Below are 14,080 nucleotides of genomic sequence, written 5' to 3'. Positions count from 1 at the left end.
ACCTTCCTTGCTGTAGAAAACACATACAAAAGTTAACCTTCCTTACTGTAGAAAACACATACAAAAGTTAACCTTCCTTACTGTAGAAAACACATACAAAAGTTAACCTTCCTTACTGTAGAAAACACATACAAAAGTTAACCTTCCTTACTGTAGAAAACATATACAAAACTTAACCTTCCTTACTGTAGAAAACACATACAAAACTTAACCTTCCTTACTGTAGAAAACACATACAAAAGTTAACCTTCCTTACTGTAGAAAACATATACAAAACTTAACTTTCCTTACTGTAGAAAACACACAAAAGTTAACCTTCCTTACTGTAGAAAACACATACAAAAGTTAACCTTCCTTACTGTAGAAAACACATACAAAAGTTAACCTTCCTTACTGTAGAAAACACATACAAAAGTTAACCTTCCTTACTGTAGAAAACACATACAAAAGTTAACCTTCCTTACCGTAGAAAACATTATACAAAACTTAACCTTCCTTACTGTAGAAAACATTATACAAAAGTTAACCTTCCTTACTGTAGAAAACATATACAAAACTTAACCTTCCTTACTGTAGAAAACATATACAAAAGTTAACCTTCCTTACCGTAGATACAAAAGTTAACCTTCCTTACTGTAGAAAACTTACACAAAACTTAACCTTCCTTACTGTAGAAAACACATACAAAAGTTAACCTTCCTTACTGTAGAAAACACACAAAAGTTAACCTACCTTACTGTAGAAAACACATACAAAAGTTAACCTTCCTTACTGTAGAAAACACACAAAAGTTAACCTTCCTTACTGTAGAAAACACATACAAAAGTTAACCTTCCTTACTGTAGAAAACACATACAAAAGTTAACCTTCCTTACTGTAGAAAACATATACAAAACTTAACCTTCCTTACTGTAGAAAACACATACAAAAGTTAACCTTCCTTACTGTAGAAAACATATACAAAAGTTAACCTTCCTTACTGTAGAAAACATATACAAAAGTTAACCTTCCTTACTGTAGAAAACACATACAAAAGTTAACCTTCCTTACTGTAGAAAACACATACAAAAGTTAACCTTTCTCTTCTTCCTCCTGCAGGCGTGCACTACTTCCTGGCCGAGGCGCTGCAGAAGGAGTCACTCTCAGGGCGAGCAGAGTGCCTTCGCCGGGGCCTGATACTGCAGTTGGAGGGCCTGGCAGGAGTGTACCCAACCCTTCGCATTCAACCCGGGGAGCCTGGAGGGGGCGGTGGTCTGGGGGGCGCTAAGGGACCGGGATCTGCCACCTCTCTACCGTACCTGGCTATGAATCAAAGTGGTGAGTGGGGGGGAAGGCGGGGTGAATGGGGGAGATGGGTGTTGGGGAGTGAAGGGGTGTGGGGAGATGGGAGGAGGTGTTGTGTGTGTGGGGGGGAGGAGGGGGGAAAGGGGAGAGAGAGAGAGAGTGAGAGGGGGGGAGGGTTGTTTGTGTTGGGGGAAGGGGAGAATATATGTGTGTGGGTTGTGGGGGAGGGGTGGGGGGAGTTGGGGTGACTGGGGGGAGAATATGAAGGAGGGAGAGAAGGAAGAGAGAGGAAGGAAGGAAGGAAAAGGTTATGAAAAGGAATGAAGGGAAAGGAAAGGGGGGAGGGGAGTGTGTTGGGGTGACTTGGGGGGGAGGAAGGGGAGAGTGCTGGGAGTGTGGGGAGGGGAAAGAGGGGTGGGAGGTAAGGGAAGGGCGACTGGGGGGGGGGTAGTGTGAATATGTGTGGAGGGGGTGACTTGGATTGTGTAGGGGTGTGTGGGGGGAGAGAAGGGGAGAGTGTGTGTGGGGGAGGGGGAGAGGGGGGAAAGAAGGAAGGAAGTTGAGGGGAGGGAAGGAGGGGGGAGGGGAAAGGAAAGGGAAGGGAAGGGAAGAAGGAAGAGATAGGAGGAAGGAAGGAAGTTAGGAAGAGGAGGGGAGAGAGGGAGGATGTGTGTGTGTGTGTGTGTGTGTGTGTGTGAGTAATTGTTTGTTTGTGTGTGTTTGATTGTGTATGTGTGTGTGTGTGTGTGTGTGTGTGTGTGTGTGTGTGTGTGTGTGTAATTGTTTGATTGTGTATGTGTGTATATGTGTGTGTGTGTGTGTGTGTGTGTGTGTAATTGTTTGTTTGTGTGTGTTTGATTGTGTATGTGTGTATATGTGTGTGTGTGTGTGTGTGTGTGTGTGTGTGTGTGTGTGTGTGTTTGTGTGTTTGATTGTCTGTGTGTGTGTGTGTGTGTGTGTGTGTGTGTGTGTGTGTGTGTGTGTGTGTGTGTGTGTGTGTGTGTGTGTGTGTGTGTGTGTGTGTGTGTGTGTGTGTGTGTGTGTGTGTGTGTGTGTGTGTGTGTGTGTGTGTGTGTGTGTGTGTGTGTGTGTGTGTGTAATTGTTTGTGTGTTTGATTGTCTGTGTGTGTGTGTGTGTGTGTGTGTGTGTGTGTGTGTGTGTGTGTGTGTGTGTGTGTGTGTGTGTGTGTGTGTGTGTGTGTGTTTGTGTGTTTGATTGTCTGTGTGTGTGTGTGTGTGTGTGTGTGTGTGTGTGTGTGTGTGTGTGTGTGTGTGTGTGTGTGTGTGTGTGTGTGTGTGTGTGTGTGTGTGTGTGTGTGTGTGTGTGTGTGTGTGTGTGTGTGTCTGTGTGTGTGTGTGTGTGTGTGTGTCTGTGTGTGTGTGTGTGTGTGTGTGTGTGTGTGTGTGTGGTGGGCGCGGTACCAAAAGGTTGGGGTTGTGTTACGCGGTCCTGCGGTACATTTCCCGCCCCCCCTGGTGCGTTCCGCGGTACTCCGGTGCTGCGGTACCTGGTTTCTAAAGCAGCACTTCATTAAAAAGAGAAAAAAAGAGCTCTGCGACACCAATTACCAAAAACACCAATATGTAAAAAAAAAAAATAATAAATAAATAAATAAAATAAACACCACATGAGATTAGGTGGTAACTATCCAGTAGGAAAGATGTGCCCGGTAGTGAAGTTGAGCCCGGACTTTAGAGATAGAACGTTACACGTTCTAAGACCGTCTACGTTAGCACGGTACACGTTAGTAACGTGTCTCTCTCCCCCTTCTTTCTCTGTTGCCAGTTATAGCGAGATAATCGGCGCGCACGCAACTCAAGATAATTGATTTAATGTACTATAGGAGTTATGAGGTGTTGATTAATTTTAGAAGCAAGTTTGGTTCTTCCTAGAAAAGCATAGGTGAAAAAATCCTGGTTGCAACCTCCCTCCGACGAAAAATCACATCCTTTTAATTAACAATACGTACCTGTCCTTTTCAGTGAAAGTGCCTCCCCTCTTTCCCACGGTGTCTGTGCGTATGTCCGACGGTCTGTCTATCCGGTGGGTCAGGTGCCCCCCCCCCCCCCCTCCGGCCCTCTCAAACAGTGGTATTGTTTATTTTTATTTACATATTTATTTATTCATTAATTATTATCATCACTTTTTCTTTAAAGTGTTTGCCGGTACCGCGAAAAGTACCGTAGGAAATTTGAACGCGGTACCGGTACTCCGGTACTTTCAGCAATCCTCTGCGGTACTGCGGTACCGGTTTGGTAGTGCGGTAGTACCGCAGTACCGCAAAAAGTACCGCAAGTACCCAGCACTGGTGTGTGTGTGTGTGTGTGTGTGTGTGTGTCGTCATCTCCCGGAGCCTAATCTCAGAAACACACATATTCAATAATTCAACCAGCGCGCGAAGCCTTACAAGGAATACGAAAAGCGAGCGACAGGATTAGCTCGCCGGATCAAACGGGGTCCTATTTAGTAAGCGTATCAAGACACCTCTCCCACCGAAATTGAGTCTCTCTTTTGGTCACTCCTTACCGAAACGGTCTCTCTTTTGGCCACTCATTACCGAAATTGACAGTCTCTCTTTTGACCACTCTACCGAAATTGACCTCTTTTTTGGAAGTTTCAGGAAGGGAAGGAAGGGAGGGAAGTTTCAAGAAGGGAAGGAAGGAAGGAAGGGAAGTTTCAGGAAGGGAGGGAAGGAGGGAAGGGAGGTTTCAAGAAGGGAGGGAAGAGTCAATTAGGGAAGGAAGGGAAGAGTTATATGATGTCAATATAGCCGCATATATTTAGGTTAGGTTAAGTAAGGTTAGGTCAATTTGGGCAAGGTTAGATTAGGTTAGCTTCAGTCAGCCTTCTCTTAGCTCTTCTTGCCGGGAAATTCACTGAGTAATGATCAGAGGAGGATGACGTGGTTAGTTGCTGAGCTTCCATAATCGAGATCTTGGTGGTAATGACGCAGACAGCTCAGGAATATGCCGGCCTTGAGCTGGTGATTGTCAATTTCACGCTTCAGAGAGGGACATGACAAGCGTTGTGCTGGTGTTGTGTCGTCTCAGGCGGCCTCAGAACCGCACGTGAACCCTTGCATAATATTTCAGTCAGAGATTTTCACGAGCTTCAAGTTGGCCCACACTCTCAAACATTCCGGGGCTTTGGTGGAGGTTGTTGTGTTAGTGTTTCCATGCGTAGTGGTGAGAGCCTATTTAGTGATGGTTTGACAAGCCTTGGTGGAGGTTGTCGTGGGTGTGTCCATGGGTGGCAGGCCTGGCGTGCATACCAGAGTTGTGTGTTCGTATACGAATTGGAAAACTTCAAATTCCCACGAATACGAACACTAATTCGAATACACTGAAATGGTTTTAATTCGAATACAAATACGAATTCTTCTTGAACGTATTCATGAACACATCCTTCAATACTTTTTCATATACTTTTTCATTGACAAATACCTTCTTGACGTATCTGTGTACAGCAGTTCCAAAGTTATGCAACAGTAACATGAGCTCATGTGAACCAGGGGCCGGATCCATGAAGCCACTACAAGACCGGTCGTTGATAAGTCTTTTTAGTAAATCTGTCCAATACGAATGATCCTTGTGTTTAGGCCGCTCCGATGACAATGAATGAAGTATACTGCCTGGTCGACACTTCCTTCATTGCCATTGGAGTCGCTTTAAGATCAAGAGCGTTCCTGGATGATGGAGTTACCAGAAAACTTGCCATCAATAGGCCTCGTAAGTGGTTTGATGAATCCGGCCCTGTGCTGTTCACGACCGCCACACAGGAGGCTGGAGTGTAAGGAACAGCGGCTGTTATTCTTGATAACAAATTTTGAAGTATTCGTCAGATTATTCGCAGAATGTGAATACTTTTCCCTTGTATTCGAAGACAAGTGAGAATACTTTGATTTATATCAATAACTATTCGAGTACACCCAAATACGGTATTCGAATACTAATACCTAATACTAATACTCCATCCCTGAATTGGGTAGTGTTGTGAGCCTGCGATAGTTTGACAAAACCCTCTACAGTCTGCGCCATTACCGTGAAACACGCCCATGACAACCATGTCTTCTGTGACCTTTCCAAATAGTTATGAGAGGCCAAAGGGTCTGAGAATACGGGTTAACACACACACACACACACACACACACACTGCGCAATAAGGAATCGAACACGTCCCTCTCTTGTCTTGAGAGTATTGCGTCACTCAGGAGCATTGCCTCTCTGCCCCATCGAGGTCATTGTGTTATGTTATGGATTGGGCGGCTAATTTGACCATACCTACTTTTTTCTTTATTTCTTTTTTGTTTTCTTTATTTTCTTTATTCTGTATTTTTGTTATTACGTATTTGTTATTGATGTGTGTGTGTGTGTGTGTGTGTGTGTGTGTGTGTTCGCCTCAAGAAAACATGTATTGTGTGCTAATTCTCTCTCTCTCTCTCTCTCTCTCTCTCTCTCTCTCTCTCTCTCTCTCTCTTCCCTGTCCTTTCCTTCCCTTCCCTCTCTTTTTCCTTCCTTTCCCTGTTTTTCCCTTCCCTTCCTTTCCCTTCCCTTTCCTTCCCTGTCCTTTCCTTCCCTTCCCTCTCTTTTTCCTTCCTTTCCCTGTTCTTCCCTTCCCTTCCTTTCCCTTCCCTTTCTTTTTCCTTCCTTTCCCTTCCCCTTCCCTTCCTTTCCCATATTACTCTATCTATCTATCAATCTATCTATCTATCTACCTGTCTATCTATATATCTCTGTCTCTCTATCTATCTATCCCCCCACAGGCAACACCACCACCTCCACCCCCTCCCTGCTCATCACCCCCACCACCACCACCACCACCAACCCCTACAGCACCACCAGCAGCAGCAGCGGAGTCAACAGCAGTGGAAACAGCAGTAGGGGAAGCAGTGGGGATGGCTTCGTAGGGGGGCGCCCACTAGGGGGGGGCACCTCCACCCCCACCACCACCACCACCACCCTGGACAGTGGTGGTGGTGATGATATGGAAATGTATGAGGCTTTTGATGAGTTCACGGTGAGTACTGTTATTATTATTATTATTATTATTATTATTATTATTATTATTATTATTGATGTTAATGTGTGGGGGGGGGGTATAGTGTGAGGGGGGAGGGGGTTGGGGGAAGGGAAAGGAGGGTTTTAAGAAGGGATGGGGGAGAGGAAAGGGGTTTTGAAGGGGAAGGGAAAAGAAGGGACGGGAAGGGAAGGAAGGGTTTTAAGAAGGGATGGGGGTGCAGAGAAGGGGTTTTGGAGGGGAAGGGAAGGGAAGGAAGGGTTTTAAGAAGGGATGGGGGAGAGGAAAGGGGTTTTGAAGGGGAAGGGAAAAGAAGGGAAGGGAAGGGAAGGAAGGGTTTTAAGAAGGGATGGGGGAGAGGAAAGGGGTTTTGGAGGGGAAGGGAAGGGAAGGAAGGGTTTTAAGAAGGGATGGGGAGAGGAAAGGGGTTTTGGAAGGGAAGGGAAGGGAAGGAAGGGTTTTAAAAAGGGGTGGGGGCAGAGAAGGGGTTTTGGAGGTGAAGGGAAGGGGTCATTGGGGGTTAGGGAGTGAAGGGAAAAGAAGGGGGAGTGGGGAGTGAGGGAAGGAAGGAAGGTGGGAGATGGGGAAGGAGGGAGGAAGAAAGGAAAGGAAAGGAAGGAAGGAAGGAAGGAAGGAAGAAGGGAAGGAAGGAAGGAAAGAAGGAAGGAAGGAAAAGTTTGTGGAAAGGAAGAAAGGAAGGAAGGAAGGAAGAAGGTTTAGGAAGGAAAGGAAAGAAGGAAGGAAGAAAGGAAGAAGAGAGATAGAAGGAAGGGAAGGAAGAGGAAGAGGAGGAGGAGGAGGAGGAGGTGTAATAACTGTCTCACATTACTACCTGTTCAATCCTCCTCCTCCTCCTCCTCCTCCTCCTCCTCCTCCTCTTCCTTCCCTTCCCTTCTCTTCTGTCTTCTTTGTCCTCTCTTCCCCTCTTCTCCTCTTCTTTCTTCCCTCTTCTCTTCTTCCCCTCCTCTTCTCTCCTCTTCCTTCCCTTCTCTCCCCTCTCCTCCATTCTCCTTCTCTTCCCTTCCATTCCCTTCCTCCTCCTCTCCTCCTCTTCCTCAATATTCATAAAAGTAAAAGAAGGAGGAGGAGGAGGAGGAGGAGGAGGATAGGAAAAGAATGATAGAGGAAGAGGAAGAGAGATAGAAAGAGGGGAAGCAGGAGGAGGAGGAGGAAGAAGAAAGATAGGAAGAGGAGGAGGAGGAGGAGGAGGAGGAGGAGGAGGAGGAGAAGACCGTGGGAACTGAATGAAATAATGTAAGCTAATCTCTCTCTCTCTCTCTCTCTCTCTCTCTCTCTCAGGAGGACGAGATCGTGGAGAGCAGCAGCAGACCAGGAGGAGGAGGAGGAGGAGGAGGGAAGGAGGAGGAGGAGAAGGAAGAGGATGGGGTCTACACAGAAACGGAGGAGGTTGTGTCTTTCTCCTCTCTCATTGGTAAGTAATAGTAGTAGTAGTAGTAGTAGTAGTAGTAGTAGTAGTAGTGGTAGTAGTAGTAGTAGTAGTAGTAGTAGTAGTAGTAGTAGTAGTGGTGGTGGTAGTAATAGTGGTAGTAGTAGTAGTAGTAGTAGTAGTAGTAGTAGTAGTAGTAGTAGTAGTCTCTCTCTCTCTCTCTCTCTCTCTCTCTTCCCGCTCCGTTTTCTCTCCCCCTCCTCCTCCTCCTCCTCCTCTCCCTCCTCTCCTCTTCCCCTTCCTCCCTTATCCCTAGCTTTCCTCCCCTTCCTTCTCCTCCCCATGGCCATGGCTCACAACCGTATTCAATATGTCCTTGCGACAAGGCATCGTCCCTTCGGATTGGAAAAAGGCTAACGTGACACCGATTTTCAAGAAAGGAGACAAAAAAGTACCAGGTAATTACAGGCCCATTAGTCTAACTTCGGAATTGTACGTAAGCTACTTGAGAGCATAATTAGAGACAAAATTGTGAGTTACCTCGAAAGCCACTCATTAATTGGGGATTCACAACATGGCTTCCGTAACAAAAGATCCTGCCTATCAAACCTATTGACCTTTTATAACGACCTCTTCTCAGTTTATGACGTAACCAAATCACTGGACGTAGTCTATCTTGATTTCCAGAAAGCGTTTGATAAAGTCCCACATCATAAATTACTTTATAAATTAAAGCAAATAGGCATTGACGGTCAAGTAAACCAATGGATCGCGAATTGGTTGAGCAACAGACAACAAAGAGTGGTCATTGACGGATTTAACTCAGAGTGGGCGCCGGTCACTAGTGGCGTCCCTCAGGGCTCGGTTCTTGGCCCAGTGCTCTTCATTATTTACATCAACGACGTGGATGTTGGACTCAATAATCGCATTAGTAAATTTGCAGACGACAAAAAGATTGGTAACTCGGTTCTCACTGACGAAGACAGGCAAAGCCTCCAAGAGGATTTGCACAAAATTTCAGCTTGGTCGGATAGATGGGAGATGCCCTTTAACGTAGACAAGTGCCAGGTCCTTCAAGTTGGAACAAGAAATAAGAAGTTCGATTACGAAATGCGCGGCGTTAAACTCACAAGCGTTCAATGCGTTAAGGACCTGGGGGTCAAAATCGCATCAAACCTCAAATTCTCACATCAATGCATCGATGCAGCAAATAAAGCGAACAGAATGTTGGGCTTCAATAAAAGAAACTTTTTATTCAAGAATAAAGATGTAATACTTCCGCTCTACAATAGTTTAGTCAGACCCCACTTGGAATATGCGGTACAGTTTTGGTCTCCCCACCATGCAAAGGACATTGCTAAACTAGAAGGTGTTCAGCGTCGGGCAACAAAAATGATCCCTTCCTTGCGCAACAAATCCTACAAAGAAAGGCTTTCTACCCTTAACATGTTCCCTCTTGAGAAACGTCGCCTCCGAGGAAAACTGATCGAATGTTTTAAAATACTTAATGGTTTCACGAATGTGGACAGAACAAAATTGTTTATGATCGATGACACTTTGCGAACGAGGAACAATGGCATAAAACTCAAATGTAGACAAGTAAATTCAGACTGCACCAAATTTTTCTTCACCAACGTTGTAGTGCGAGAATGGAATAAGCTCCCTCCGTCAGTGGTCCAGTGTAACACGATTGACTCCTTCAAAAACAAGCTCGACCGTCACTTCCTTGAACTTAATATTAACTAGAGTAGAAAAGCAACGTTTTGGAGCCTTCTGATTAGTGAAGATTCACTTAGGTTTAAGGACAGACCACCAAGTCTGGACCATAGGGTCTGTGTGGTCTGATTTTCTATGTAAATCTATCTATGTAAATCTTTCTCCCTTCCTTCCCTTTCTTTCTCATCCCCTTCCCTTCACTCCTTCCTTCTTCCCCTCCCATCACCTTCTCTCCCCTCTTCTCCCCCCCTCAATATCTCTCCCCCTAATCCCCCCTTCCTTCCCCTCTTCTCTCCTTCTCTTTCTCCTTTCCCTTTCTTTCTCATCCCCTTTCCTTCAATCCTTCCTTCTCCCCCTCCCATCACCTTCTCTCCCCTCTTCTTCCCCTCCCAATATCTCTCCCTAACCTCCCTCTTTCCTTCCCCTCTGCCCTCCTTCTTTTTCTCCCTTCCCTTTCCTTCCCCTCTCCTCTCCTTCCCTCCTCCTTTCTCCCTTTCCTCCCTTTCTTAGACATCCCCTTTCCTTCACTCCTTCCTTCTCCCCTCCCATCGCCTCCCCCCCAATATCTCTCCCCCTAATCTCCCCTCGTCCCCCAGCCTCCTGTGAGCGCCACGGCCCCCTGGGTAAGAAGACCAAGGGGTTACTACGCAATGTGAAGACGTACCAGTGTGTGGCCACCGGGGGCTGCCTGTACCTCTTCATCAAGGACTCCGACGACAGGCAAAGGAAGGTGAGAACATAGGAACATAAGAACTTAAGGAGTCTGCAAGAGGCCGGCTGGTCTATACAAGGCAGCTCCTGTATTCTCAACCCCACCTTACCTCACCATCCATGACTTTATCCAACCTCTTCTTGAATGTATCTATGGTATTGGCACCCACAACATAACTGCCCTATCCATGACTTTATCCAACCTCTTCTTGAATGTATCTATGGTATTGGCACCCACAACATAACTGCCCTATCCATGACTTTATCCAACCTCTTCTTGAATGTATCTATGGTATTGGCACCCACAACATGACTGCCAAGCCTGTTCCACTCGTCCACCACTCTGTTAGTGAACCAATTCTTGCCTATGTGTTTGCTGAATCTGAATTTGTCTAATTTAAAACCATTGCCACACATCCTACCTGGCTCTCTTACTACCAAAACCCTATTGACACCCCCTTTATTAGAACCCTTCATCCATTTATAGGCTTCGATCAGGTCTCCTCGCAACCTTCACCTTTCTAGAGAGTGTAGATTTAAATGCTTCAGTCTATCCTCACAAGGCAAGTTTCTCACCCCCTGAATCATCTTTGTCATCCTCCTCTGTACAGATTCTAACACCTTGATACCCATTCTATAGTAGGGGGACCAGAACTGAACTGCATAACCGAGGTGAGGTCTAACTAGTGCTAAGTAAAGCTCGAGGATGACTTCAGCGCTCCTATTGCTTACGCTCCTTGAGATCAAACCCAGTACTCTGTTTGCCCGATTTTTAGCCTGAATGGGAGGAGGGGAAGGGAGGGGAAAAGGACCAGAGGGGGTGGGATTTAGGTTAAGTAAAGTAAGGTTTTTCCTTATCTTCTTCCTCCCCTCCTCTTCCTTCCCTTCCCTTCCTCAAATCAACCCTTCCCTTCCCTTCCCTTCCTCAAATCAACCCTTCCCTTCCCGTCCCCTTCCCTTACACTCCTTCCCCTTCTCTTCCCTTCCCTCAATCACCTTCCTCTTCCTTCTCCTTCCTTCCCCCCTCTTCTTCCTCCCTTCTAAATCCCCTTCCCTCCTCCTCAGACCATAGACCTGACTGGCTACACTGCGCGTCCTGCTACCGGGGAGGAGATTAAGGACACAAGGAAGAGGGATGCTGCTTTCGAGATGGTCTGTCCGGGGAAGAAGACTCATACGGTGGGTGATGGAGGAGGAGGAGGAGGAGGAGGAGGAGGGTGAAGAAGAATGAGGAGATTTGAGTCTGGAGGAGAAGAAGAAGAAGGAGAAAGAGAAGAAGGAGGTTGAGGCTAGAGGAGAAGGAGGAGGAGGTGAAGGAAGAGGAGGAGATTGAGGTTGGAGGAGGAGGAGAAGGAGGAGGAGGAGAAGAATGAGGAGGAGATTTGAGTCTGGAGGAGAAGAAGGAGGAGGAGGTGAAGGAAGAGGAGATTGAGGTTGGAGGAGGAGGAAAAGGAGGAGGAGGAGGAGGAGAAGGAAGAGGAAGAGTTTGAGGCTGAAGAAAGAGAAGAGAAGGAGGAGGAGGAGGAGGAGAAGGAAGAGGAAGAGTTTGAGGCTGAAGAAAGAGAAGAGGAGGAGGAGGAGGAAGAGGAGGAGGTTGTAGCTGAAAGAAGAGAAGAAAAAGGAGAAGGAGGAGGAGGAGAAGAAGAAAGAGAATGGGAAGAAAAAAGGAAGAAGAAGGAGGAGGGTGAGGAAGGAAGAGGAGGAGAAGAAGAAGGAGGAGGAGGAGGAGGAAGGAGGAGGCAGTAGTTTCATCCAGTTTCAACCAGCTTTTGAAGAGTATATGACAAGTTTCAACAAGTTTCAACAAGTTTTAGCAAGTTTCAACAAGTTTTAACAAGTTTTAGCAAGTTTCAACAAGTTTTAACAAGTTTTAGCAAGTTTCAACAAGTTTTAACAAGTTTTAACAAGTTTCACGAATGTATAACCCCTGTCCACCCATATCTCACCCCTATCCACCCATATCTCACCCCTGTCCACCCATGTCTCAACCCTATGCATCCCTCCCACCCCACACTCAACGCACCTTTCCCGCAGTTCATCGCACGGACCGCCAAGGACAAGAATGAGTGGCTGACGGCTCTTGATCGCACTATTCGAAGTGGACGATCACGCCCCTCCATTGTGCCACCCCCCGCCCCTGGCCCCGCTCCCCCCTCGCACCAGTTCAGGCCCCAGAAACCCACCCACCAGCCCCCCCAGCCCTCGGAGGAGTATAAATATTACCATGATGTGGCGGAGGAGATACAGGAGGAGGTGAGTGAGATTGGAGTTCCCAGGTTTGGTTTTGTGTGTGTTTGGAGTTTGTGTGTTTTGTGTATTTCCCAGGTAGTCCTTTTGTATTGCCTCTGTTCTGCTCTGTTCAGGGTTGTATCCAAGTAAACATGGGTGTGCTTAATCTGGTAGCTTTACCGTGTAGCAGCGACGAGCCAAATTTGTGGCTTTACTGTGTAGCAGCGACGGGCCAAATTTGTGGCTTTACTGTGTAGCAGCGACGGGCCAACCTTGTGGCTTTACCGTGTAGCAGCGACAATAAATTTGTGGCTTTACCGTAGCAGCGACGGGCCAAATTTGTGGCTTCACCGAGACCAAATTTGTGGCTTTACCGTGTAGGCCAAATTTGTGGCTTTACTGTAGCAGCCAAATTTGTGGCTTTACCGTGTAGCAGCGACGGGCCAAATTTGTGGCTTTACTGTGTAGCAGCGACGGGCCAAATTTGTGGCTTTACCGTGTAGCAGCGACGGGCCAAATTTGTGCCATGATATAAACCCCAAAAAACAGATGATGCATAAACTGATCAGAAATGCTTTGATATATATTACGAAATGGTTTACATGAGTGATGATTTTTTCTCATTTTTCTCGCTTAGAGGGACCATTAAGAAACATGGTCCCCGCGGCTACCGGGTGAATTTAAAACAACGTACCTGTTTGTTCTTGAATGTACATGGCATTTTTCAAGTACTCTGGGTCTAAGTACAACTGCAAGTATACAAGAATAGATAATTGAATGTTTTAACCCCAAGCCCATGAACTTGGACCCAACCCTGGCGCTGTGTTTGAACAGAAGGGAAGGGAAGGCAAGGGAAAGGATGCCTGAAATATCTTGTAATTATATCAAGCTTTATTAATAACTGTCTTGTGTTTGCAATGTTATATGTTTGTTTGTTTATATATATATTGTTTGTGGCTTGTTTGTGCTCATCTACACACACATACAGACTGTAGTAATAGTAGTAGTAGTAGTAGTAGTAGATGTTATAGCAATATACACATAACTTAACCAGCAAAAGTAGTAATGTTGGTTGTTAATAGCATAGTTAAATCCACAGCCAAATTTAATAGTAGTAGTTTTAATAGCGATGTACTTAAAGCTTAACCCACAGGTATAATAGCAATAGTTGTAGTAGTAGAAGTAATAGTAGTAGTAGTAGTACATACTTACATACTTAAAGGCTTAGAGTAGAAATTAAAGGAAAAAGAAGAGAAATAAAGAACAAAAAAGAAGAGGAAGAGAGGAAAATAGGAAAAGAAAAAGAGGAAAGAAAGAAAAGGAAGAAGGAAGGAAGGAAGGAAGAGAGGAAATTAGGAAAAGAAAGAGAGGAAAGAAAGAAAGAAAGAGAGAAAAGAAGGAAGGAAGGAAGGAAGGAAGAGAGGAAATTAGGAAAAAAAAAAAAGAGGAAAGAGAGAAAAGAAGGAAGGAAGGAAGGAAGGAAGAGAGGAAATTAGGAAAAGAAAAAGAGGAAAGAAAGAAAGAAAGAGAGAAAAGAAGGAAGGAAGGAAGAGAGGAAATTAGGAAAAGAAAAAGAGGAAAGAAAGAAAGAAAGAAAAGAAGGAAGGAAGGAAGAGAGGAAATTAGGAAAAAAAAAGAGGAAAGAAAGAAAGAAAGAAAAGAAGGAAGGAAGGAAGAGAGGAAATTAGGAAAAGAAAAAGAGGAAAGAAAGAAAGAGAGAAAAGAAGGAAGGAAGG

The 14,080-nt window shown here is 45.5% G+C and overlaps 1 protein-coding gene and 1 long non-coding RNA gene across 3 annotated transcripts in view; one reads left to right on the top strand and one right to left on the bottom strand.

The window, feature by feature from the left end:
• The window catches only part of LOC126989325 (uncharacterized), a 3,930-nt gene extending 2,866 nt beyond the window's left edge, over positions 1-1,064 (bottom strand). Inside the window, exons 1-4 of the long non-coding RNA XR_007743195.1 lie at positions 832-1,064; positions 528-597; positions 316-455; positions 1-142 (exon numbers count right to left, since the gene is read on the bottom strand). The exon at positions 1-142 is cut by the window's left edge and continues 138 nt beyond it. This is a non-coding gene — a long non-coding RNA (uncharacterized LOC126989325). The remainder of the gene's footprint in view (positions 143-315; positions 456-527; positions 598-831) is intronic.
• LOC126989323 (proline-rich protein 12-like) overlaps positions 1-14,080 on the top strand; it is a 37,663-nt gene that overhangs the window by 16,523 nt on the left and 7,060 nt on the right. For both annotated transcript variants that reach the window (XM_050847957.1, XM_050847955.1), the window contains exons 2-7: positions 1,099-1,317; positions 6,048-6,301; positions 7,601-7,733; positions 10,001-10,134; positions 11,181-11,294; positions 12,150-12,368. In XM_050847957.1, the coding sequence (XP_050703914.1) occupies positions 1,099-1,317; positions 6,048-6,301; positions 7,601-7,733; positions 10,001-10,134; positions 11,181-11,294; positions 12,150-12,368 (1,073 nt within the window). The remainder of the gene's footprint in view (positions 1-1,098; positions 1,318-6,047; positions 6,302-7,600; positions 7,734-10,000; positions 10,135-11,180; positions 11,295-12,149; positions 12,369-14,080) is intronic.

Source organism: Eriocheir sinensis, unplaced genomic scaffold, assembly GCF_024679095.1.
Source record: "Eriocheir sinensis breed Jianghai 21 unplaced genomic scaffold, ASM2467909v1 Scaffold113, whole genome shotgun sequence".
NCBI lineage: Eukaryota > Metazoa > Arthropoda > Malacostraca > Decapoda > Varunidae > Eriocheir > Eriocheir sinensis.
Note: the sequence above shows the minus strand (reverse complement) of the source record. Positions and strands in the feature narration are given on the sequence as shown.